This window comes from Colias philodice, chromosome 3 (assembly GCF_061535455.1).
Source record: "Colias philodice isolate Cphi_HAF_F1 chromosome 3, ilColPhil1 Martin Lab GWU primary, whole genome shotgun sequence".
Classification (NCBI taxonomy): Eukaryota; Metazoa; Arthropoda; class Insecta; order Lepidoptera; family Pieridae; genus Colias; species Colias philodice.
Genome location: NC_143088.1, coordinates 10,863,839 through 10,889,999, shown reverse-complemented (window position 1 = coordinate 10,889,999; position 26,161 = coordinate 10,863,839). Strand labels below are relative to the sequence as shown.

Here is a 26,161-nt window from a genome sequence, read left to right as displayed (position 1 = left end):
AATTGCCAGTAAATGGATTTAGGTAGTTCAGTTTCAGTTCACTGATCACTCAGTTCACACAAGTCGCTTATTTACATTTTACTCTGTAGTCAGGACCACGGACCATTCACGCTAGGAACTTGCTACGGATCCAATAAATATATTGCATCCTGTATCTCCGTAACGAACTTAGCTCGCGCCAATCTGTTACATCGTTGCAGCACAGAGCTAGTAATATAGTATGCAGTGAATGGTGAGTTTATGTCATGTTAATAAGCGTGGTCAGTGGTGTGCTAGTGCTACTGTGCGTGCTACAAATATCGTTCACTTATTCGTAAAGTGTGTATCGTTTTATGTCTTACAAAGAGTGTGTTAAAAATAACAACTAACTTTCTGCATTGAAACTATTGTACAGCACAAAGGCGATAGATTTAAAATAAAAATTCTTAAGACTTTCCATGTACCTAAGTGACACTAGTAAAAATTTTGTTTGCATGTCACCGTAACAATTTTATGCAAATTCCTAGATAATGTAAAATCTAATATTGAGCATTTGTATTTCTGACAACACGATAAAAGAAATGTACAAAAGTGTTGATTATACAAAGCTAAATGGTTCCAAAAATTAAAAATGTATTGTTCAATGAACTACTGACAGTACAAGAATAGTCTGAACATAGCTGTTTATAAACGCCTATTGTGTCAACTTGTCAGCTTTTAAATTTTTGTTTCAAATACAGTGAAATTTAAAAATGCTAGAAATGTTAAAATTATTGTGAATGCGTATATTAAAATACGACTAATGTCGTATTTTAATATACGCATTCGATATAATCGATATAACGAACAGAATGCTGAACACTGTGTTAATCTTTAAAAAATGTGTCCATCATAAGTAAAATTGAGAACTTCTTACTCAGTTTAGTGATTATTTACCATATGTAATTAAATATTATTGTGTTTTCTATGGGAACATACAGTTACATTGAAGTGAAATAGAAATGTCAAGTCTGAGCAGCAACTATTTTGTGTGAAGTTATAATCAAGTGATACAGGTATGTTTATCTTAACTTTTATAATGTTTTACCACCAAAGTTAGTTAACTTACCAAAGTAAAAGTTAGTAATTACTGTGTAATTTTAGATCGAAAAATAATAACCATGAGTTCTAACGGAGTGACAAAGAAAAAGCACAGACATAGTTCCTATTGCTGTGTCCCTCAATGTATGAACCATGATAGGGAAGGTTTAAGCTTCCACAGTTTCCCCTCCAACGAAAAACTCAAGAAGCACTGGGAGACAATATTGAAATTGCCCAAACCAGCTTCTCGTTTTGTCCGAGTGTGTTCGGAACATTTTGTCAAACATGATTTCTTTCCAGGTATTTTATTTTCCATATTTTTGAAACTATTTCATTCATATATGGAACTATAATTCAGCAATTTCCTTTTTAAAAAATTTACAGGGTCAAATAGACAGAGGCGTAGGCTGAAAAAGAATGCAATACCACGATTAAAGCTCCCTAAACCAGTACCTAAATCTAAGTCAAGGTACATATATTGCACATTAATTTACAAAAAATAAAATGGTTATTTTTCCCTTCCTTTTCTTGTTACCTGGGTTAAAACAGCACTGCCTGACGCTGCCCTGAACATTTTTGTGATATTACCTTATGTTGACTGTGTTTTTTTATTGCGAAAATCCATTAAGAACTGAAATTTATTTATAATTCTGTTGATTTATTTGAGTCTGTTCGATAAAATCATAACATAATCAATACATATAATAAAATTCTAGAAAGTCGTGTCTGTACAATCAAAATATGTAAAAAAAAATGAGTAGGTGTTATTATATAAAATAAAATCCAGGTAATGTTATGGTATGTTGTAGGTACTCTCTATATACAATTTTGGACAAAAAATTTAATATGTCAAGAGGCTTTTTTTTGTTCTAATTCAAATATTTAAAATTCACATAATATAAGATTGCAATTTGGAAATTATTTTCATTTGTATTTTTATCAAATTATTCCTTTTTTGCGAAAATAATTGGTGGTTTACTGGCAACATTTTGTAATTTGACATTTCGAGAAAGGACATAGACAATACGATCTCTACACGACACACGTTCTTTGTACCTTTCGAAGTGCTTTCGATGCTGTAAAAATTTAAAGTTTGTATAGCTCATTATGTTATATTGATAATAATATCAAAGTTAGTGTTTATAATTTTTGTGTTTATAAAAACTTTTGATTATTTTGTTAACTAAAAAATTTACTTGGCCATAGACTAAAATCCATATGATGAACAGTGCATTACGCGTCTGACAGTTCTATTTTATCGGTGCTCTTGTATTAGTGTGAACTACGAATAATACAACAAAAAATATTCAGTTCTATTATTATTTCCCTTTATAATTTACTTTATTTGCAATTAATAATTGATAATATCAATCGTTAATGTAAAGTGTAAAGTGACATTGTTGATAAGGTTTTAGTCTAAATGTGATTTGTCGTATCAAAATAAGTTTTTATCAGGTTTGTTGTCAAGATTTCCTTCTCGGATTTTTTAAATTAAATTGAATTAAATATTTCTTTACAAAACCACATAATCTTGTTCAATATTTCCTTTCATATTTTTATATTATTTGATTTTTAAATAATGATCCTTGATAAATCTTGTCTGTAGCATATGTCAAAATGAAATGTCACTGCCTAATTTTGAATGTCATAAAATTAATAAATATTGTTATTTTTTTTACTTTTACATAGAAATACAATAAAATGAATGTAATTACTCTTTATTTTTAGTTTTACACCTAAGATGTTAAAAGATGAAACGAAACACAATGAAGTTATCGATGTCGAATGTCGTGCTTGTTTGCAAAAGTGCCGCGAAGGAGAGAGATATGAATTATTTAAGTGCTGGGAACCTCCATGGAGCGGAATGGAGAATACAGTTGTGGAAGATTTGATAAAATTGACTCATGTACAGGTATGTCTTGCGTATTTTATTACGATTAAACTTGGTTTTATATATTTATTTTTTGTCATAAAGTTCGCGTTAACTTTCACAGATATTAGAAACGGATAAGCATTCCAAAGTACTCTGCCATTATTGTTACAAAATGTTGCAAAAGGCCAACAACTTTGTTCAAATAGTTCGTAAAACAGATGAAGTTTTAAAGCAAAGGTTTATAGAAGAATCCAATGGGGAGGGTAATTATTGGCCTAAACCAATACAGATTGATAAAAACATGGACAATTTGTATGATAATGTGAAAATTAAAGAGGAAGTTCCATCCGATGATGAATACGGACATATGAATGGAACGGACCAAACGCAGGAGTTTCCTAAATTAGACATTAAAATAGAGGCTGAAGAATGGGATGAAAATGAACCTGTTAGAATAAATGGTAAATATTAAAGTAATAATGTCTATGATAGCATTAAAATAAATTTTAATTAACTCATGCACTGTAACTTTTAAGTGTGAATATGTTTTTTATCTCAGTTTTAAAACACTGATAAATAGTGACCGATTTTGGTAGATATTGAATATTATATCATAACATACTGTTTATATAAATTTGTTCAACTGATCCCCATTTTTTATTAATAATATGTATCAACTGTTTTTTTCTATATACATGTTAATTGTTTGAATTTAAGACCTGTTAATACAATCTATTCTATCTATTGTATAAAAATGATAGTAAAATAATGTTTATTGAAAAATTTTCAGGCACAATTTCCCTTAGTCAACTAAATGCTGAAATGGCCAGGTTACATGAATCTCCGCCGCCCAGTAAAAACGAGGGTGACGAAAATATGAATAGTGTTTTAACTAATGGCGATGAAGCAAATGGTATTCCTGTAAGTATTTATGTTTTTATTTTGTTTGTGACCTTCCTGGAATAGTATTGAGGGACTGTATCAATTTTGGTCAATAATTATACCTAATATTAAACTCTTCTATAAAATATATACTTAAACCTTCGTCTTAAATAACTCTATCTATTAAAAAAAAAAAACGCATAAAAATGTTGCGTAGTTTTAAAGATTTAAACATACATAGGGACAGAGATAGCAACGTTTTTTATAATATGTAGTGATATCACAAAATGATGAATATTGTGTTACTATAAGGGAGTAAGTACCCAATAATTTGTGTTTTCAGAGTTTAGAAACTAAGATAAAAGATGAGCCCCTTAGTGAAGACGATGTGGATGAAAATGTAGCTCCCGACCTGCCTTTAGAGTGTTTATTGTGCATGAAACCATTTCTAAGTATCAGCGGACTTAAGGTAAGAGTTTTTTTACTTATTTTTATTTTACTAAAGTTAAGTAGTAGTTGCTTGTAAGTCATGGTATTAAATTCAAATGAAGTAAACAAATTCTTGTGAATAATAATATACAGTGTAAACTCTATATAACGTCACTTAAGGGACCGTGCATTTTTCGACGTTATAGAGAGTGGTCGTTAAATGGAAAGAAAGGGAAAATTGCATGATGGGTCCCGAGACAGGAATATTATTTTGACATTGCCTATGAAACCATGTTACCATCGCTTGATCAAGGTCTTCATATTGAGGTTTCTTCAATTATTTGGCAGATCGTCCATCTTCTTCAGCATGCAGAATTTTTTCTTTATTTTTCCAAACGGTAGACACGGTGGAGCGACTAAGGGTGCACTCACACACATCAGTCACCGTCACGGCACGTCACCGGACAGGATTAAAAAAAAATATGTATCAATAGTTCTAGTATGACTCTGTTCCCACACGACAGTCGCCGGCACGAAATCTATCAGTGACGTCCCCGGTCAGGCACGTCAAATAATCTTTCCATACATGTATCATACTTTTATCCCCACTCACCCGGTGTCGTCACGTCTCAGTTCAGTCAGCGTCGTGCTACCGTCAATTGCTACATGTTCTCTAGCGTGACACACGTCTAATCACTCACTAACCTGATGTATGTGTTCAATGATTCAGTCAAACCGGCGACGTGACTGACGGACAACATGACGGTGACTGGTGTTTGTGTATACGTACACAAACCGTCACCGATCAGTCATCGGTGACTTGACGGTGACTGATGTGTGTGAGTGCACCCTAAATCCAAACCGTCTCCCAACATCACCAATTTTTTCACTAGCCTCTATAGGACGTATTAATGAAACTTTTTCGTCCATACAAAGATTTTCTTTTACTCGCCATTCTTGCAGTTTGAGGGTTTGTAGGCAACTGAGAGATTATGATAACGTGTAGGTATAACTAACGAAAGCCAAGTAGTTGAGGTGAACATGTGTAAGTTCATTCACACAACAAACAAACGACTGCATTTCTTAGAATCTTCGGTATGTCAGTAAAAAAGAATGTACACAACTACATTTTCATTGATTTCGGCAACTTAGTCCTGGTACTTCCTAGTAATTGGTAATGTCTTATTGTGGTCGTTAATTAGAGTGAGCGTGATGCTATATGGAGTGTATTATTGTATAGACAACAATATAAACCAACCAAAGTCGAGAAATCTTGACGTTATACGGAGTTTGACGTTAAATGGAGTGTTGTTATATAGAGTTTACACTGTAATACTTTATATATATTTTAATGATGTTTTCCTGAACTTATTTGTATATAGTTTAATAGTAATAAACTCACATTTTAATAAGATACAAAATATCATTTGTACTTTATTTACTTGTTGAGACTTATAAATATTATAAACAAGTTTATTTTAAAGTAACAAGTCAATAAAAAGTATATTTTCTATTACATTTACAGGCCCATGTTATAGCACAACATTCATACAAAACGGTGAAGAGAAAACACACAGATAGCCTCAGTCCTGAAAAGAACCAATTTTTGTACACCTGTAGCATCTGTCAGAGAAGTAAGTATTATAAATTATTGTTTTTTATTGGTTAAGATCCTAGTTAAATAAAATGAAATTTATTTTGAAATTTTTAATTGATCCCATTATAGTTATAGCTGCAGCCTGTAATGATTGAATAATAAAATTGTGAATGAATCAGCATGTTTTGGATCCAAAAAACGTAACGAAATGTGTTTAAGGAAGTTATAGTATAAGGTGAGTGAGATAGTCTATAAAAAGCGTTTCTTTTGCAGAGTTTGAAACGTCAACGGACCTGATGGTGCACGAGACGTGTCACAACAAGTGCGTATGTTACGTGTGCAACGCGAGCTTCGACACGTTCGACGCGCTCAGCGAGCACCGGCGCGGCTGTGCGGGCGAGGGGAGACTGGGCCGGCGCGTCACACTGGACGATGTCAAGCGGTGAGCGGCTTGTGTACAGTGGGGCAGTAGACACGAGCTGCGTCACGTTCGACGCGCGAGCACCGGCGCAGCTGTGCGGGCGAGGGGAGACTGGGCAGAGTTGTATTCATAGACTTTATTAAATTACTATTTTAATAGTAATATATGTATAAATGCTGCTGGTTTATCAACGCACAGCCAAAACTACAAGATCGATTGATTTTGGCATGCAAAAAGCCACTATGATGTCAGCATCCGCTAAGGATTTTGATAAATTCTACTCCCTTGACGATAAAATAGGGCATGAAAGTTTGTACAATGAAGATTTATTTTTAACACGCAGGCGAATTGCGTGCTAGCGAGTAATTTATATTTATGACTGTAAATAACTTTTTCTTATATTTTCAGGCCTAACAAACCAACAATAGAGCTCAAATGTCCACACTGCCCAGAAACATTTACGGACGCATATTACATGGACATACATTTAGAAATACACCATCCGTCGAACAATGTGTATACGCCCCAAAGTTCTGATGAAGAGAATATGGAGATTGAGGCCCTCGAAAGCTTATTGGAGGAGATTTAGTATTTAAAATGCGGGCTTCTGATTGGTCCATTTAAATTTAAAATGAATTTGGTGAACATTCTGCCTCGTGATTGGATTATACGTGCTGTCATTTGTGACGTAAGAGTGTTAATTGGCTACAGTTGATGCATGAAATTGTTTCTGGTTTTAAAAATATTCGCGGTTTTTTTTTCGTTTGATGTTGCCTGTTATCAAAGATAATAAAAACATCTTATTAAATTGTACACCAAATAATTAAAACCATGATGTCGAGTTGTTTTTATTATTGTTAATAAACAGGTGTAAATTCCTTAAAAAATCTCACTTCATTTGAATTTTCACCTGTTTCATACAGTTGAAAATGCACATTCATAATTTTCATTACTATCAATAATGATCTGATTTATTATTAAAATTGGGAGTTTTAATTTTACTAAGATTTTATAATTTGAATTTTCCCTTTATCTAGGAGCGATATTTTTGCAAAAATCGTAATACTGTATATTTTTTTAATGTGTTCAAAATCGAGGATGTGAAAACTAGTGTGATTGGTGCGATTGCATGGTTTTAAAATGAGATCCGAGTAAATAAAATTGTAATTTTAATATGTATAGGTTAATATTTCGCGAACTGTATAATTCATTGTATATTGTCATTAGTGTAAATACTCATTGTATTAAATATACATGATTTTAATAGATTTTTGTTTTCTTACAATCCTTTTAACATTTTCACCAATTTGGCACCGATTTTTGAAGTAAGACTTCTTTAGCAGCGTTGAGCACTTTTTCTGTAATGGGTATAAAATCTTAAACTCGCGTCAGGACACGTGACCTGATCGAAAAAGAGTAAGACGGATACCATTCCAAAATATCAAACATGCTCAACGTTAATAATCAAGTTTTCACTTCTGCCGGCACGCCCGGAGTGCAACCCGTCTTTTTTTTTAAATTGACTTGGTCGAATATTGGACCATATATCATTATATGAACTATAAACAAATATGATTTTAAATGCATGATTGACACAAGTAGGTACCTATTAATATTTTACTTTTTACTTAAGAGTGCTTTTCCACAATAATGTGCGAGGATGTGTTTGTAAATAACCAATAGTATCGCTTCAAACTCGATTTATAAATAACCAATCATATGCACCCTAATTCTCTGAAGCAAGAATCAGGGATAGATAAAAGGCGGTATAAAATTAAAACACGAATTTTTCCAAACAATATATTTGCAATTGGACACATTGATATTAAATTGTTAATAATGGCAAAATGTGCTTACGTCATACATATAATAATAATCAAAATTAAATTCATTCGTGTTTGGAAAATAAACTGACACTACTTTCACTCACAGCCACATTTAAGGAAAATAAAGTCCAATACAATAATACGATACAATACTAAAACCCTTGCAACAATAAATAGCACCGGTGAATAAAACCGATATTTATATACAATATCAAATATAAATCTATACAGAGAAAAAATAATTTTTAAATTTGTGAGGTAACAGTTACAATAATACTGAATTAATTACGATTTATTTCGTTTAAAATGCGCAAAATATACAGGAATAAGTTGAGGATATCCATGTATAAGTTGATTGTGGCTAGAATATATTCTTCTGGCGACAAAGTGGTCATTAACTGTTGTGTGTCGAAAATTAGGAACAGGCCGAAGAAAATGGCGCCTGTGAATGATAGAGCGACTTCGAACGCAGAGCTTTGTAGGAAAATCTGTATCAGCCCACCGATTATAAGCACGCTGAGTCCGGCTACGAGTCTGAAAATACGATAAATATAATTTAAAAAGGCATGAAAAAAAAAATGTGTGGTTTTATGAAACCACGGTAAAAGTGAAACTGTTCGAACGGTTCCGAACACTGCTTTGTGTAGCGCATGTCGCGTGTCGGTCGGCTGCCGAGTAGGTATACCTACTCGGCAGCCGCGATACACGCGACAAAAAGTTTGAGACGATGTAATAAAAGTTTCACTTTAAAAATAAATACGAAATATTGCAAATGATTAAAATGTAGACAACAATTTTATAAACGTTTCATTTAACATAAAATGAAATAATTATACTATATTGTAGTTTTTGTATAGTTGGTCAAAAGGTAAATTCATGTTTAAGGACCACATAAGCTGTTCTAGATGTATGCTTTTTTTTGTTTAAAATTGCTTCCAAGATATCAATGAACATTTAGATTATTCTAGCAACTTTATTCTTCTTTTTTTCAAAAACACGTCTGGTGTTGAAATAAAAAATATCTTACCCATAACCAACGAAGGAAAAGTCTCGCTTAGTGTTGAAAGTGAAGAGCGTCAGAGCGAACACCACAGTGAAGGTAAGTGCCAGAGCCTGCAGCACTATGAACGTGTCGAAGTAAGATACCACTACGCCGATCGTGTAGGCTTGTATCACCGTCTGGAAGTGAAGTTAATAAATGAAGATTGATGTCATAGAGAGGATTAAAAAAAAACTCCGGAACGAATTGGTTTTCCTTGCTAATAAGGTTAAGTTTACCAGAACAAAGATTGCACTTTTGGGAGAAGAAACTCTTTATTTATGGGCCCTCTTCACTATGGGCAGCGTTGGCCCAACAAACGATCGTAGATGTTTGCCGCCCTTACGGCGATTATGAATAAACATCCACAATGACGACCAATCATAGACATTTAGGCCCTCTACACTACCGTGATTGCCTCTACTCGCCCAACGCTGCCCCTTGTGAAGAGGGCCCATTATAAACAAATATACTTACAAAGCCAGCCAATAGATAGAGGTTGGCAGGGTAGTCCCGACGTTTCGCGATCAGTGCAAACAGTGTGACCATGCTCAGGATGAAGGCGATGAACACCATCCATTCACTGAAAATGAGGATATTTTGAACATTTTGTTGAAATTAGTATTACTTATGTTTCAGTTTGTTACAAAATCATTTTTTTTACATACACTTTACGTTATACATTCCTTACAATTAATATCTTGCTAAATTTTCTTGTAAATGAAATAAATCAACATATTAAAAATAACAGCTTTTTATAACATGTTACAGATAAAAAAAAAATTTAAACCATGAACATTTTAATTTTATTAATGCTTCTAGGTATACTGTAATTATTAGTAGAAACTCAAAAAACTCAAAACTCAAACATTTATTTATTCAATTAGACTTCTTCTAGAAGCACTTTTGAAACGTCATTAGGTACATATTTTTAACATTTACCACCGATTCGGAAAGCAGTATCTACGGAGAAGAATCGGCAAGAAACTCCATAGTTGCTCTTTTTAATCATATCAGTTTTACAATTTTACAAATTACATATGTAACATCATAATAATTATATTAACATAATATGCCAAAGAACTGTCCTGTGGTTTTTACGCGACAACCCTCCATGGGTTTTTATCGTCCATATATTCCTTAATACTGTAATAGGCTCTCTGAACTAGTACATTTTTTATATAAGTTTTAAATTTAGAACAACTAAACTCTTTAATATTATGAGGAATTCTGTTGTAAAAGCGTATACCTTGACCCATAAATGAATTTTTAACTTTAGCTAGCCGGAAAAATGGCATTTCAATTTTATTTCTGTTTCTTGTGTCATAACAATGTCTATCTCCGACTTTTGTGTGTAAGTAAGCGTTATTGTGTACATATAAAATATTATTAAATATATACTGCGACGGTACAGTAAGGATACCAGTATTCTTAAAGAGATCTCTTAGTGAGTCTCGAGCACGCAAATTATATATAGAGCGTATGGCTCTTTTCTGTAATATAAATATAGTTTCTATATCTGCAGCCCTGCCCCATAGCAGAATTCCATAGGACATTATGCTATGAAAGTAGCTAAAGTAAACCAATCTAGCCGTTTCTTCATCGGTGAGATGCCTTATTCTTCTAACTGCATATGCAGCTGAGCTGAGCTTAGCAGCGGTGGTGGTAACATGGGCCCCCCATTGAAGCTTCTCATCTAATGTCAAACCAAGAAAAACAGTCGATTCCACAGGGTATAATACCTCCCCGTTTAAAATAATATTCCTATTCACCTTTTTTACATTTGGGAGGATAAATTCTACACAATTTGTTTTTTTTTGTATTTAATAGTAAATTATTAGTATTAAACCAATTGGATATGCGTAAAAGAGCAGAGTTTACTTCGTCAACATTTGTGTCATGTCTATCCACATTAAAAATTAATGAGGTGTCATCTGCAAACAGTACTATTTCACACATATCCTCCAAATAATAAGGTAGGTCATTAATATACACTAAGAACAAAAACGGTCCTAAGATAGATCCCTGCGGAACACCTATGTTAATCGGCGCACCGCGAGATTTCTCTCCATTAACGACAACGGTTTGTACCCTGTTCTGAAGATATGAAGCTATGAGATCCTGAGCTAAACCTTTGATACCATAAAAATTTAGTTTCCGTAATAGAGTGGAATGTTCTACACAGTCAAAAGCCTTAGAAAGGTCACAGAATATCCCCAAAGCATTCTTTGAATTTTCCCATGCTTTGTATATATGTGACAAAAGAGCTACTCCGGCATCAGTGGTAGAGCGCCCCTTTGTGAAACCATACTGTTTGGCGTGCAGTAAACCATTTGATGCAAAATGACTACTTAATTGGTTTAAAATTAGTTTCTCGAAGACTTTGCTCAAAGTTGGTAATATGGAAATTGGCCTATAGTTATTACTGTCTTCTTGGTCACCACTTTTAAATAAAGGAATAACTTTGCTAAATTTTAGTAAATCAGGGAATATACCACAGTCACAACACTGATTAAATATAAACGCCAGTTGATTGGCAATGTTTTCTATGATATTATTTACTAAATTTACAGACATACCCCAGAGATCACATGTTTTTTTTAAATTTAATGTTTTAAAAGTTTTAACAATTTCATCAGCAGTCACGTGTCGCAATTCAAATAATTTGTTACACTCAGCAACATGATCCCTCAATAAAGACTCTGCAAGCGCTGAAGACGAATTTAAATTCTTAGTTATACTAGCAGGGATATTACTAAAGAAATCTTCAAAAGCAAGCGCAACATCAGCACTTTTGTCAATGACCCTACCAGAATTGACAAGTTTTATGGTTCTATCATTCGATTGGCTTTTGCCCAATTCACCATTAATAATTGTCCAAACCGTTTTAACTTTATTGTCAGAGTTGCGTATTTTATCTCTGACATACAAACTCTTGGCAGTGAGACAAACTTTTTTAAATGTTTTTGAATAATTTCTAACATAACTAAGAAATGACAAGTCTTTGTTATATATTGTTTCATACCATATAACTCGTAAAGAACATTCCTGCATCTGTGTATACTAGGAGTTGCCCATTGGCTGAATGGTAAATCCTTGGTAATAGTTAAAGATTTAATTTTAAATATTTTTTCATATTCACTATGAATGAACTTAAAAAGATTTGTAAACATTTCACAAGGATTTTTATGAAAGGATTGATCATTCAGGTCAGGCAGTTTATTATCAATATTATTTCTGAATGTATGAATGCCTTTCCTAGTTATAGGCCTAACATTAATTCTTTTAATTGTTGGTATGCAATCCCATTCAAAAACTACTTTCTGGCCACAGTGATCCGAAGTTAGCGTGTTGAGAATATATTTTTCTAAACATTTGCAATCACAGTATATATTATCAATACAAGTTGCAGAAGTAGGTGTTATTCGTGTGGGTTCATCAAAAAGTTTATACAGATTAAATGAATGAAACAAATTAACTATTCGTGTTGCCGTTTGTGTGTGTGAAAGTAAATCAATATTAAAATCACCACATACTATTACCTTCTTTTTACTCCTGCCTAAACGCTTTAATATTTCTTCCATGACTGTCTCAAACAAATTATAGTAGTAGTTTCCACAGAGTATCTAATAACTTTTTCTATTAGAACCTAGAATAACATCACAGACTTATTAGTAATAAGTGACTTAACTCACTTGGAATGTATGAAAACTTGTACGGGTTTGACGAGCAGGAACACAGCGGCTATCGCGACCGTCACAAGCAGTTGTATCGTGAGCAGACTGTACACTTTGCGCACGAAGCCCAGGCGGATCTCCTTGTCAGCGTTCACCACATTGTTGCGGTATGCGAAGTCATCCTGGAAGATATAATCTCTCTAAATATATAATGGTGGGTTCAGATGCTTGCGTTCAAAGTAGGGATGTAACGATACATGATTTTGCCAATACGATACCGATACCGATATTTGTAGTAATGTATCGGCGATACCGATACCGATACCGATATCGATGGCTTGGTAGAAAAATAAATAGTGAATTATGCTATTATGTTAATCGTATTCTTTTAAATAAAAATGCCAAATCAAAATCAACAAAACCATTTATTTTAGTATTATTATTTTACAAAGTCAGTTAAACTTTAAGTAATACACATACAATCAGTACCTAATAAAAGTTTACTATTGGTAGAGTTTTTTCAGAAAACAAAGTGCGCACGCGCGGGCGGCCTCCCGCATCGTTCATTGGGCAATGGGCGCGGTTTTTTGAATTGTTTGATATCGGTATCGGTTGTTTTATTATCGGCGATACCGATATATCGGCTTGCCGATTATATCGGCCGATATATCGGTATCGGTATCGGTATCGTTACATCCCTAGTTCAAAGTAACATTCAACAAGCACAAGCACGGGCACAAGCATGTAAACATGTTGTTTGTGCATGCACTCGTGTTTATTAATTGTTTGTACCGTAAGCGCACGGGCTGCCGCTCGGGCTACTTGCCAGGCTGCTTGCCACACGTCTGAACGTACCATAAAATTCTCGTGTCACAATGTTAGTTACATACACCTTCGAAATGGTTAGACTGATTCTCATTAAATGTGTGCCTATTGGGTACAGGGTAGATCTGAAAATCGGCCAACATTTATTTTTTATACCCCAAAGTAATAAGAGTAAGCCAGAACAATGTTTGCCGGGGCAGCCAGTATATCTCAAAAATATATTTCCAAGTTTTTGTACATTCGTAATTTTTTTATTGAATAAAGACACAGCAAAAAAAACCTCATCACATTGTCCAGTTAATTTGCAATGTGACACTTAATGGTTGTGCTAATTACGCTAATAAATGTTTGATTTGAATATTGATATTCCAATTAATAAATAATTATATAACACATTTCATAACAATTTCTGATCAAATTTATTGAGCAACAGTTCTAAACAGAAAGTTATGTGAAAACAGCTGCTATAAAATAACTTGCTGTCCCGGCAAATATTGTTCTGCTTTACTCATATCATATAGGGGGAAGGAAAATAGTTGTTATCCGATTTTCAAACATGACACAGACGTGAGACAAAATTTCATTAGAATTGGTCAAGCCGTTTTGGAGGATTTTAACTTCAAACACCGCAACAAGAAAATTTTATATATTAAATAAATAAATAAATATTATAGGACATTATTACACAAATCGACCTAGTCCCACAGTAAGCTCAATTAAGGCTTGTGTTGTGGGTACTAGGCGACGATAAATATAATATTTAATAAATACATATATAGATAATAACACCCAGACCCAAGAACAAATAATTGAGCTCATCACACAAATATTTGCCCTGACCGGGGATCGAACCCGAGACCGTCGACTCAGTAGGCAGTTACCTTACCACTGCGCCAACCGCGTCGTCAACAATATTACATAAATGTTTCATGAAATTATATATTTTTTGCATTGTTATTCAATTTAATTGAAATTATTGGAACTGATTATTTATGTGGATAATATTTCCCAGAATAATAGAGTATTTTATCTGTTATCATCTTTGGTCAGTATTGATATGAGGTAGAATAATTTGGTAATTTTATTAATAACTAGCTGCGTTCTGCGATTTCACCCGCGTGGCGTCGCTCCTGTTGGTCTTAGCGTGATGATATTATAGCCTTCCTTCCTCACATTATAGCCTTCCTTCCTTCCTCGATAATTGGGCTATCTAACATCAAATGAATTTTTCAAATTGGACCAGTAGTTCCTGAGATTAGCGCGTTCAAACAAACAAACAAACAAACTCTTCAACTTTATAATATTAAGTAAAGATTGTTTTAGTTTTGTGCAACAAAACTTACAATTCCTTATAAGTTTGGTTTCTATAGATACATTTTTATGTTGTTTTCTTCATTTTAAGTTGGAGTTTATGATTGAGTTAAAAATGTTTTCTAACATATTATGTAGCTATAATGTCATAAAATTTGTGTATATTTTGCAAATCTTACTTTTTACAACAATTTGTAACCTACTTACCTACGCCAGCTTATTAGGTAGTAGGTACTAGCAAATATATATAATCTGTAATATATACATTTAATTGAATCATATTGCAAATTACATTTTTTTTTATTTGTGATCAAAGACAGCACACACACTGTAATAAATAATATTCATAGATGTTGACTTTTAAGATTATGGATGTTTATCTTATCAGAGCACATTTAGAGATATAAGTAAGACAATATGGCAAATTTTAGAGTATTTTGATGTAATTAATATATTAGTGTGACGTCACATCGATTCTATATTTTTATGGTTGATTTATTTCGAATTGAAAGTTGTAAATACATTAGGGTTTTCCCCGAGGTCTTTAGGACATACGTCGTGACAATTCTTTATGTTAATACTTTATTTTTCATGTAGGTCAATGTAATTGCATGTTTACCTATAGGAAAAACAATACAAATAATACGACGTGAAGTAAATAGTTAAACTGTGAAGGCCATCTGGTGTAAACGAGATCGAAGAAATTGTATACAAAAGTAGTGTATTACCTCGATGTTTCCTTTCTCCCCAAGCTCGCAATCTTCTTGAGCGTACATTAACGGTATACTAGCCATTTTAAATACACTGAATCAGTAGTTTACACAAAATAATATTTATTTCACCACTATTTTCAGTTTTCACACAAAATGATTTGTTTGACCTGGCGACGACGACAGTTGACATTTGCCGTGTGACATTGACAATTACAATGTTACAATGTTACAATCAATAAAAAACTAGTGCGGACAGACAAATCTTTAGGCTTGACAAGTATGAAGAATTCAGGCATGCCATCTCTAATTTTTATTTGATAGTTTCGTTTATGACCGGTTCAAGCTGGTTTAAACCTTGTTTCAACCTTTACTGATTTGTTATTAACACAGAACAGTGAAAACAAATAGAAGTGCCACTAATCAAACTAGTGGGTATCGTTGTTGCCTGTTGAAGCAAAGAGAACATTATTTTTTCGTTTCTTTTCATAATCCACGAACCTTAACACACAGATAGTTTATTATGATTTCACAAAAGTTTTACAAGGATTGCAAGAAAGGTACTAAGTAAATAATAGGTGCTCAGGTGTTTTTGCACATCATTGTAATTCATGTCGCTTGGATAATCGCTTACTACTTTTGTTGGTAATTAAATTTGAACGTAATGAAAAATAATTATTTAGAGATCTGTACATTTAAGTCTAAAAAATGCAAAATAAATATGAAATACCTGATATTATGCTGTTGGGCAGCCCTATCACATTGAGATAATAATATTACTACGTATGAAGGAGACACCACGAACAAAATCTGTGCGCCATTTTTTTGCTCTAACTAAGTTTTAAAAATTATTATCTAGTTAGGTACTTACCGATAAAAGTTATTCATTTGCACTTTTTCGTATTATTTGTGCAATATCGTAATTCGTAACACACACGAAGGCATATTTCATATTTGATGCGTTTCACTTTAAAACAAATAAAAAATGAGCGTGCAGTTACGCCATATGGCGTATGTTGAGCGGAACATAAGTGATGTAGGCGGTGTCGTCTCCATATGTATATCTCAATGCCCTATCATAATGATTTCCTTTTAAAGATGAACGCCAGTTTATGACCTATTTTATTATTACCTATCTTAATGTAGAGTACAGTCGTAAATGTTCAGCAGTTTTATACGATGCATTTACTTTCATCCATTAAAACGATGCGCTTGCAGGAATATTAGGGTTGTGTATTGTGTAATTAATATTATTTTGAATTCATTTAAAATACTTAATTAAATTTTGAAAAATGCTACAGTTTTAATATTCTACTAGTTCATGGTTTTTACCATCTATTACGCTATATTTTTATTAACTCTATATAATTTTTGAAAATGTTAAGTACTTACATTTTTTTAAACCATTTTTAGTATTTCAAATCTTAGATTATAGACTGATCTGAAATATGTCTTCTTTAACTTGTTAGTTTCCTTCATAAGAAAGTACTAATTATTATTTAAGTCATCGTTTATTATATGCTTGGATAGAACTTAATAGTACCTATTTTAAATAAGTGAATCAATAATATTATGGCTTTTTGCAACTGGGATAATTAACTCTGGTAAAACTCGTTTGAAGAAGTAGAGCATACGTAATAAAATAGTAATTACTAACCGACCTCACCCGTATAATAGTAAAGTTTTAATGCCTGTAAAATAATGTTCGTTTATCAATAGATAATTTATTTAAACATGGTTATGTTAACGAAGAATTATGTTTATCTATTTATTAAATGTTTTCTACTAGTTCACAGTACTAATTTTAGCGAGGTACCCAAGAAAAGTTCCCTATTCATGAATATACGGTAAAAGTTCCATAACCAAAATAACCGACTTTTTTCCCAGGACTTTTCGACTTGAAATCCGAGGTGCTCGACACCACTGAGCTACCACTGCTGCATTTCAGTATAGGTACCTTATCGAGTAAAAAATACCCATCAGTCCAAACCTTTAATTAAAATTAAGAGCGTTTCGCGGTTTTATAAACAAAAAGTGCGGGGGAGTGAAGCTGTGAACATGAGTATTTATATAAAATTACAAATAAAATATAATATTTCCCATTTACGAAGCTCAGTGACCTAGAAATACAATTTTATTGTAGCTCTCAAGGCCGAGTAAGATTGTAGAGTATTATTGTTTTGCAGCAATACAATGGAAAGAAATATATTTTCTTAGCGGATTTTATTTTTCTTTTTATTAGAGTATGAATAAAAGAAATTAAAACTATTTTTAGAACGTGATTGGTGATTGTTTTGTGTTTTTGAACCATTGTCCGTGAGTTTTGTTCAAAATCCAGGCCAGAATTGTTTAATTGGGCTGACGTGATGTTTTATACAAATTTTCGCGTTGACGCTGAAAATATAGTGTTTGAAATGAAGTATACAAAAGGAATATCAAGATTTTAACTATGGAAGTTTTTCATTAAAATTTAAATTTTATTACTCAAAACGAACAGACCAGAAAATTATATGACCATATTATTGTAAATTAAAAAATAAAGGAAATAAAATAAAAAAAGACGTGTGGCACTCGGGGACTGCCGCGATAAAGCTATTGCATAGCATGCCTTCAAGCCACACCTCCGAGCCCGTCGGAGTGGGGAGCGTGAGGTTTTTTCGTTACGGAATTTCTCGATTCGGTCCCCGCGCTAAAGGCCCGCGATAGAAGCTATGCAATAGCTTAAATATATTGAGATCATTGGTACCTACAGTTATTACACAACAAACATTACAACCATGAAACATAATGACCTGTGTTTATTCCCCTCTGGACACAAATATTTTCTACATAACCGTGCAGAAAATAAATTTTCTTTTGAATGTAATAGTACTTACCTACTTAATAACCACATGCGTATCGCCCAAGAAGCTTATAACTACCTAATACACTGGTTGTTGTGATTGTTTTTTATCCCTTTCACACCTAACTTGGCAAGTTAGGTGTGAAAGGGATAAAAAAACATACAGGCGTCATTCAACGTTATATTTTCTTGTTACAAGTTAATGGTCATAGTGCAATCTCCAGTGTATTAGATATAAGCTTCTTGGTATCGCCTCAATAAATTCTCTTTTTAACGTTATTTTAAAAACCTAACCTAAAAAACTAATAATTCCAAAGCTAAAGGTGACATTCCACCGTTCTCATAACGGTGTGAAGTATTGGTTTATTTTTAAACGTCCATTAGAGCGCAGTCGACAAGTATCCAAGAAATTTAATTAGAGTTCTTGCGAAATTAACCCAATAAAGATGTCGAGATAAGAGTTTTCGGGAGCAGTGTGTATTCTGCAACCGGTCGATATAATTTCGTCGTGCGATATTTTATTAAAATATTAGTGTAGATTAAAAACGTGGGGTTAAAGATTCGTGGTTTTAAATTAGTGAAAAATCTATAAATGATTGGGGAAGCTGAAATAAAAAATCATGATGACGTTTTTCCTTCCCCACCCTGGAAAATACCTTCGTTTTCATTTTTGGACATGTTTCTCACGATATTTTCCTTCATCGATCGGAGAACTGGATAATAACCAACGTTTGTTAAAATAAAGTAAATTACCATGTTAGAATTTAATGCCATTCCATTATGATTAGATATAAAAATTAAATTAACGAAAAATTACTAAAATAGTAAATATTCTCGAGATATATTTGAGAATACCCCACCAACACTGAAAAATGGCCGCGTAGGTATTCCACGCGACATTTTTTGTAATTAAATTCTTTCAATGTTGCGTCTAAAAATAAACGTGATTTCCCAATTTTAGGCTAATATTTTAGAGGTAGGCATCATTTTTAAAATAGGTGTATTTTAGGCAAAAACAGTGCTATTTAACGTGCCTTTACATACCTCTTACACTTTTATCTCAATATTTAAGTTTCTAATAGTTTGTGCAATATTTACGTAATTATAGATATTTCAAGCCTCAACACAATCGAGATGTATAGGATATTAAAGTTGGAAGCTGATATCATGAGGAACTTTGGAAGATATTCTTAAGATTCTATAACGCATTCTCGTCCGTTATCCTAAAAAAATTAAAGCATCACCAATTTGTTATAACTTTTAGATCTTTCGATCAGGAACTTGTACAATTTTGTCAAGAAACAGTTGTAGCCAAACAGTAGTTCACAATAGTAATAATTTAATCTCAGATTATAATATTATATCTACATTTTGCACGCGTGCAGCGTGATATAACTAAAATATTATATATAATTTCAACGTTCCTAAGATTTGATGTTGGTATATTATTACCTCTAAAATGGTATTTATCACCACAAAGATCAATCAGCAATACATAATTGTATAAAAATATAATCTACCGTAGGCTCAACGTTACATACTGCATTGTGCTATAATATTCCGCATTGCGTCCGATGCACTCGCAATTAATAACCTATAAGTAACGAAAAAGATGACCCCAATATATTAAACGTAGTGAGCGAACGAGCAAGGGTCATATATTGTGAAATAAACCGGCGTTATTGGGAATGGAACGGAGATTCTATTAAGTTTGTATGGTCCTGTGAAGAATCTGATTAGTTACAAAGAAGAATCGCACAAAATCTTTTTCAGGATGAAGTTGTTTTATAAGACATTTTAGTAGAATGTTAATAACGTAACGACTTAACTAAAATAGTCCTTACTTATTATGGAATTAAACAATAAAGCGAACTTAATAAAAATCCGTGTCAAACGTTTTAGCTTTAAAAAGAGTGAAAAACGACATTACTCGTAGTTCCAATTGAGCAACTGCACACGTCCAATTTACGTTGACCCACCCTATGTAGAACTCCTAACGCAATTTGAAAGATATAGTCAAAGGTAATGAAATACCTGAGCTCTTCATTAAATGGATCTCGCTCACGGATGCCGGACGCGATTCATTTGAAATTTGAATTTGGACCCCATTGTATTGTTTTCATCTGGTATTTAGCGGTATTGTTCAATTTTCCGCATGAAAAGCGTACCATTTAGCGTTTACGGTATAGATACAGAGATGTATTGTTAATTCATGCGAGCGTTGTTCATTAAAATTAAAAATTTTGAAAATTAAAGCCCTATTTCTTATAATAAAACACCCCTACAAGGTTCTTTGTATAAAATAAACATCAATATTTTACAGCAAAACTACATACATATGTTACGTACAGTACCTACATGATATAATCAAGTGCAATAATCCTAATCCTAATTGTATTAGTAATCGCAGATTTAATTTAGAATGTAATATTTAGTGGGGAAACTTATTAGAATATAATATTCTATCTATCTACTATCAGTTGCCCTACATGTCCGTATTAGCATTTTGACCTTTACGTAATAGGAATTAAGTCTGTTTTAAATGTCAAACAGATTGGCCGACTTTACATAACTGTAGTACCATGATAGCTTACCATTATTCAAATTGTGCAATCATTTGATATAAAGCCTAACTCCATATTGTAATATAGTTTATTGATTGGACATTATCAGATAGCAGATTTGTCTGCGACTAGCCTGCTTGTTAACTTTAGGACCCCAGTTCTTCATGTTTATGTAGTCTTTTGATAGGGCAACATCAGATTTAAACCTGCAGCCTATTTACAACTTTAGGGGCCCCAATTCTACATGCATATGCAGTCTAGACTAATAAGAGCAGATTTGCTTACAACTTTGGAGTTTTATTTCAAGACAGTTGCTTTCTAACACTGCTCAGTAACTTTGGGGCCCCATTTTCATTCAGTTGCCCCAAGTCCGGCCCACTAGAGGTATATTTTCAAAGAGTTATTAAAAGTTGAATGCGGATAAACGTTGTATTACGGTGTGAACGTTTTATTGTTATCGCGATATCTGCAGTGATCGTTTTGGATTGAATCCAATTCACCTGAACATGTAAAGCCAGGTGATTAATTTGAATATTCATTGGCGCATTTTATTCAAAGCTAGATGCGGATGAAAATGAGCTCGATGTAAAAATGTTGGTAGTTTATTGATTAAGCATATCTCTGATAGGAAATTAAGTATGTGCGTACTGCATAAACTGGAAGAATATATGAATAAAACTTAGGTCCTATGTAGAGCTTTCCTAGGTATGTTAATGTATGTCACCATGCGAACGTTTTTATTTATTTATTTTATTTATAACACTTTACTATGCTAGTTATACAAATTACTTAAAACTAAAACTTATAGCTAAACTAGCACAGAGGGCGGCCTTATCACTAAAGAGTGATCTCTTCCAGGCAATGTTTTTACTATGTAAACTTTCCTAATTTACCAAACAAAATGGCTTAATGCTTATGACATGCTTATGACAAAAAGCGGTGAAATAGCTATTGGCTAATATATGGGAAACGGAAGCTTCAAACTTTTTTAAATATTATTTGTTCTATAGTCTTTAATATAACCTGAAGAATCATTAGCATCATTATAGCTTCATTTATAGCACTTACAAAATTTTTAAGTAAAAACTCTCCAATGAATCTCCATTTCATTTTAAATGACTCATCCAAAAATATGTGATATGCTCCGAGCCAGTCCGGTTGTATTGCGCAAGCAAATTTAGGCAATTTGCTTCGTTTAATTAATACGGTTTTGAAATATCTCCGATTAAGCTTGCATACAATTGAAACAATGTGTAAGCACAAATGTTCAGGTTGTTTAAGCATTACATGTTTGAAGGAATAAATTGAATGGAAAGCGAAATTAACAGTTGAGTGTACCTATCTGCTCTAAAATAGAATTATTTTCCTGAGTTTTTTTTTATCGCCATGCTAATGTAAATCTTCACCTTCATCTTCTTATTACGTTTCATACAAATCATTAAGTATAGAATGGTTTACTTTTCCATTTATTTTATACCGAAAACTTAACGGGAAACAGCGATTCATGAAAACCTAACTTACATACAGTATACAGCAATATAATTATGTAAATGTATTGCATGACCCAAATAAAAACAGAGTCATCAAGTCAAACTAGTGGAAGTTAGATTTGTTTTCAATTTTCATCACTATGACCTCTTAACGACAAAAGGAGATAGCTTATGCGAAAGTGCTTCATAAGTATGTTCGCTGCGATATAAAAATAATCTGTTACAGGGAGGTATTTTAGCGGGGCCCTATGATTTTGTATGGAAGTGTTGGAAAGTTTTTAAGATATTTTAGAAGAGTTATTTTATGGGGTAGGTTAATATGCATGATCAGCATAGCACTGCTAAGATTTTGGTGAGTGATTAGCGAAGATTACATAAATAAATGCTTGGACATATTATCTTATTCTATCTTGAAGAAGATGAAAGGTTTTAGTTTAAATATGATATAAAAAATAATAAATTTCTTGCTCCCTAATATTTAAATTCAATATCTTACATAAAATCTCTTTAAACTATTTTAGGGTGCCATTAATAAAATTCTTGATACCTTGAAGGTATATACATGTAAAAAAATACGACGCACTACTCCCCGGGTCCTTGTACATTCAATCCAGGCCAGCCTCCCTGAAATTATTACTTTAATATCAGTTTACCGGTACACTCGACCGTCGCTCCATCACTATAATGAATGTATTATTTACATTGGCTGTGCTTTATGTGCGATGACGTCATGATTTTTATTAAAATCACTACTTTTATATAGATTGGTTCGTGGCACAGTTTTTGGTTTGATGCTTTTTGTTATATCTTTTGTTTTACGGCGGCCTAGCGATTGTCAAACGTTCTCGATTCATTGGTGGATATTTAAATTGGCGTTAAATAGTAAATACTACGATATTAAACAGTTTTACTTATTTATCAGTTTGAATTTAACATTAAAAAGATACCATAATAAATAAAGCTATCAATACAAATGTGTTTCTTGCATTGTTAAGATTTGGTTATGGATTATAAAGAAAATACAATAGTTTACTTCATGTAACACAAAAAATACACTTGCTATTGGATATTTTATTGGTATTGCCATGTTAAAAATGTCGGTTTGAATACTGATTGAATGTTGCGTTAGGTAGAAGAGAAAATAGTAAAAAAGAAGATTGGCGTTATAGCTTTATCCTTACCTTAAGTATGATATAGTAAGCTTCCTGTAAAGGTTGAACCAGCTAAGTTAAAATCCAAGAAAATTGTGCTTTTTTATCCCGTAGCGTTACGTGAAATCGACACAAAAGATGGTCTGTATATTATGTCAAGCTGTAATCTATTTGTATATAAAACTAGCGGTCCGCCCCGGCTGCGTCCGTGGTACATATTTACGTTTTCTCTACATAAAAACCATCCTCGTACTTCAAGGCATATAATAAAAAAAGAATTATCGAAATCGGTCCACCCGTTCACACGTGATGCCGTGACAACGCAAACGGTTTTCATTTTTATATATAGTATATAGATTATAAAATCGAATATTATGAAATTTGCACAGCATATCACCGGTTGACTTTTGAGTTAATAATTTACTGCTACGAAGATATTACATAAGAACAAAAAATGTAACGTTGCATTTACATCAAACGAGGGAATGTTCACCACTATGTCAAATTATTTTAGTGTAAACAGGCGTAGAGCATTATTTTGTTGTTCTTAGTGCGTTCGAAAAGATTCTATGCAATGTTATAATACTGAAAAACACCGAATTCGAGTTTTCCTTTACACTCAAAGATCACGAATGCTCTCGCGCTTGCTCTAGCTCTATGTTCGTTTGGTCTAAATGCACCGTAATATATGAATATCATTCCCTTTTTAAATTCAAATACATTGCTGTGTTTGTGAGTCAGTAACATTGTATCACAATTGTATGTTTATTTGATACTGATAACATTGTATGGAAGGACATAAAACTAGATAAATCGTTCTGTTACAAACGAAATAAGTATAAATTGCTTTTAGTGTTTTGTTACGTACTTCAAATTGCGATTTCGACTCAGTGGTGTAATGATTTATTTGGGAGATTAGTTAGGTTTTATAAAGTAAATGAATTTGTAATAATACCTATAATTGCTCTTTTTCTTAATTACCGTTCTAGTACTTCTAGCATAGTTATATATTACCTATTCGTCATTATGTTCTATAGAAACTGAGTTAGAAACGGTTAGGTATATTATGTTCGACTTATAGATTAAATAAAAATGTGTTGAGAATTGCAGGATGTAAACAAAATAAATAAGCGGAAATCTAATTAACGGAATAAACTAGGAAACGAAGGCAAGAATTACATTTACAGATAATGCAATAACATACAGTGCAATAAAACCTCTTCGCCAGTAAATCGAAGATAAAAATTCATCTGTAGTAAAAATGATTGTACAGTAATGTCGCATTCCCTATCGCAATGCAGCGCGATGAAAAATGTATACTGTAAGCCATCCAGCGGCCGAATCGTACAGCCAAATGTGTTACATTGCTCTATCGGTTAAATGACCCGTGAAAGTGCACTTTGAAGTGTGCTTATAAGGAGCAATGTACTACGTTTCAGGTCCATATCGTTTGAGATCCACGCGATGAAAATTTTATGCCATAAGCGCCGCTTCAATAAATCCACTTTGTACGAAATTTGAGCAGTTTCTCGTCTCATGGCCGGGTGGGAATTTTAAGTGACGTATTCAACTTCATTGTAACTGGATCAGTTCAAACAATTATTTATTTGGGGCATGCATTTGCATTACTTATGCTGACCTAAACTAGAACGTTTTGGTGGAAATGGTTTGACCTTCGTCCGATTTTTGAAGTGAAAACTTCTTTAGCGGCGTTGGGTATAAAATCTTAAACTCGCGTCAGGACACGTGGCCTGATCGAAAAAGCGTAAGACGGATTTTTATTATTTTTTTATTTTTTAGCCCTTATATTCCATGCGTAAGACGGATACCATTCCAAAATATCAAACACTGCCGGCACTCCCGGAGTGCAACCCGTCTTTTTTTCATAGCAGTCCATCGTAGCTTTGCATCTTAATACCATAAGTGAAATGGAAAATTCCAGAGAAGATAAATTCATATACTATGCATTGTAGTAGTGCTTTTTCAATAACTTTTGTCAACTAAATCCATTATTTTCTTTACATATATGAGTGCATTTTCTTGGTTACAAAACCTTACACAGATTCATATCGAAACAGGATTGAAATTAGCTAACAGGTTACAATAGGTATAAGCAACTTTTTATAGTTCCTAGTGAACTATAAAAAGAGCATTACCATTCATTTAATCACTAAGCCCTAATTAACATTTTGGGATCATTTTCTAAGTTATATTTTTAGTGAAATATATTATTAACATGCTACTGCTTTAACATACAACATTTACAGCATGAATACACAGAAAGTAGGTAAATATGATTTGCAGCAAAAACACAAACAAACACTTATACCCGCAAAATAAACAACTACTATAGGGTTTGGGAAAGAGTACGACAATCCAATTTAATTTGAACCGTATTTTATATTTTCTACTTAACAAAATCATTATACCTATACCTAGCTCTTCGTCTTACAAAGAAACTTGTA

The 26,161-nt window shown here is 32.9% G+C and overlaps 2 protein-coding genes across 5 annotated transcripts; one reads left to right on the top strand and one right to left on the bottom strand.

The window, feature by feature from the left end:
- Window positions 1–103: 103 nt before the first annotated feature.
- On the top strand, window positions 104–7,529 carry LOC149490015 (uncharacterized). Of its 4 annotated transcripts, none has more exons than XM_089714788.1 (11): window positions 104–232; window positions 960–1,034; window positions 1,123–1,359; window positions 1,444–1,528; window positions 2,788–2,971; window positions 3,054–3,393; window positions 3,723–3,853; window positions 4,158–4,283; window positions 5,769–5,877; window positions 6,114–6,282; window positions 6,670–7,529. In XM_089714788.1, exons 3-11 carry the CDS (start codon window positions 1,140–1,142, stop codon window positions 6,848–6,850), a joined length of 1,545 nt encoding a protein of 514 aa, XP_089570914.1. In that variant the 5' UTR covers window positions 104–232; window positions 960–1,034; window positions 1,123–1,139; the 3' UTR covers window positions 6,851–7,529. The 4 variants fall into 4 exon arrangements, with proteins under 4 accessions (XP_089570914.1, XP_089570913.1, XP_089570915.1 ...); XM_089714787.1 differs by lacking the exon at window positions 104–232 and adding an exon at window positions 258–318 and having other exon boundaries at window positions 900–1,034; XM_089714789.1 differs by lacking the exon at window positions 104–232 and adding an exon at window positions 289–318.
- A 518-nt stretch (window positions 7,530–8,047) lies between these two features.
- On the bottom strand, window positions 8,048–15,841 carry LOC149490014 (protein lifeguard 4-like). The gene is made up of 5 exons (XM_089714784.1): window positions 15,668–15,841; window positions 12,822–12,985; window positions 9,604–9,709; window positions 9,115–9,266; window positions 8,048–8,621 (listed from the first exon to the last, which is right to left on the bottom strand). Exons 1-5 carry the CDS (start codon window positions 15,731–15,733, stop codon window positions 8,369–8,371), a joined length of 741 nt encoding a protein of 246 aa, XP_089570910.1. The 5' UTR covers window positions 15,734–15,841; the 3' UTR covers window positions 8,048–8,368.
- Window positions 15,842–26,161: the final 10,320 nt, after the last annotated feature.

Bases quoted from the DNA above. Each gene is read 5' to 3' on its own strand.
- LOC149490014 (XM_089714784.1), bottom strand. From the start codon at position 15,733: ATGGCTAGTATACCGTTAATGTACGCTCAAGAAGATTGCGAGCTTGGG. The intron at 9,267-9,603 runs GTAAGTATATTT...CTTCACTTCCAG, and splicing joins TCTATCTATTGGCTGGCTTT to ACGGTGATACAAGCCTACAC. The intron at 8,622-9,114 runs GTAAGATATTTT...TCGTATTTTCAG, and splicing joins TTTTCCTTCGTTGGTTATGG to ACTCGTAGCCGGACTCAGCG.
- LOC149490015 (XM_089714788.1), top strand. From the start codon at position 1,140: ATGAGTTCTAACGGAGTGACAAAGAAAAAGCACAGACATAGTTCCTAT. The intron at 4,284-5,768 runs GTAAGAGTTTTT...TTACATTTACAG, and splicing joins TAAGTATCAGCGGACTTAAG to GCCCATGTTATAGCACAACA. The intron at 6,283-6,669 runs GTGAGCGGCTTG...TTATATTTTCAG, and splicing joins ACACTGGACGATGTCAAGCG to GCCTAACAAACCAACAATAG.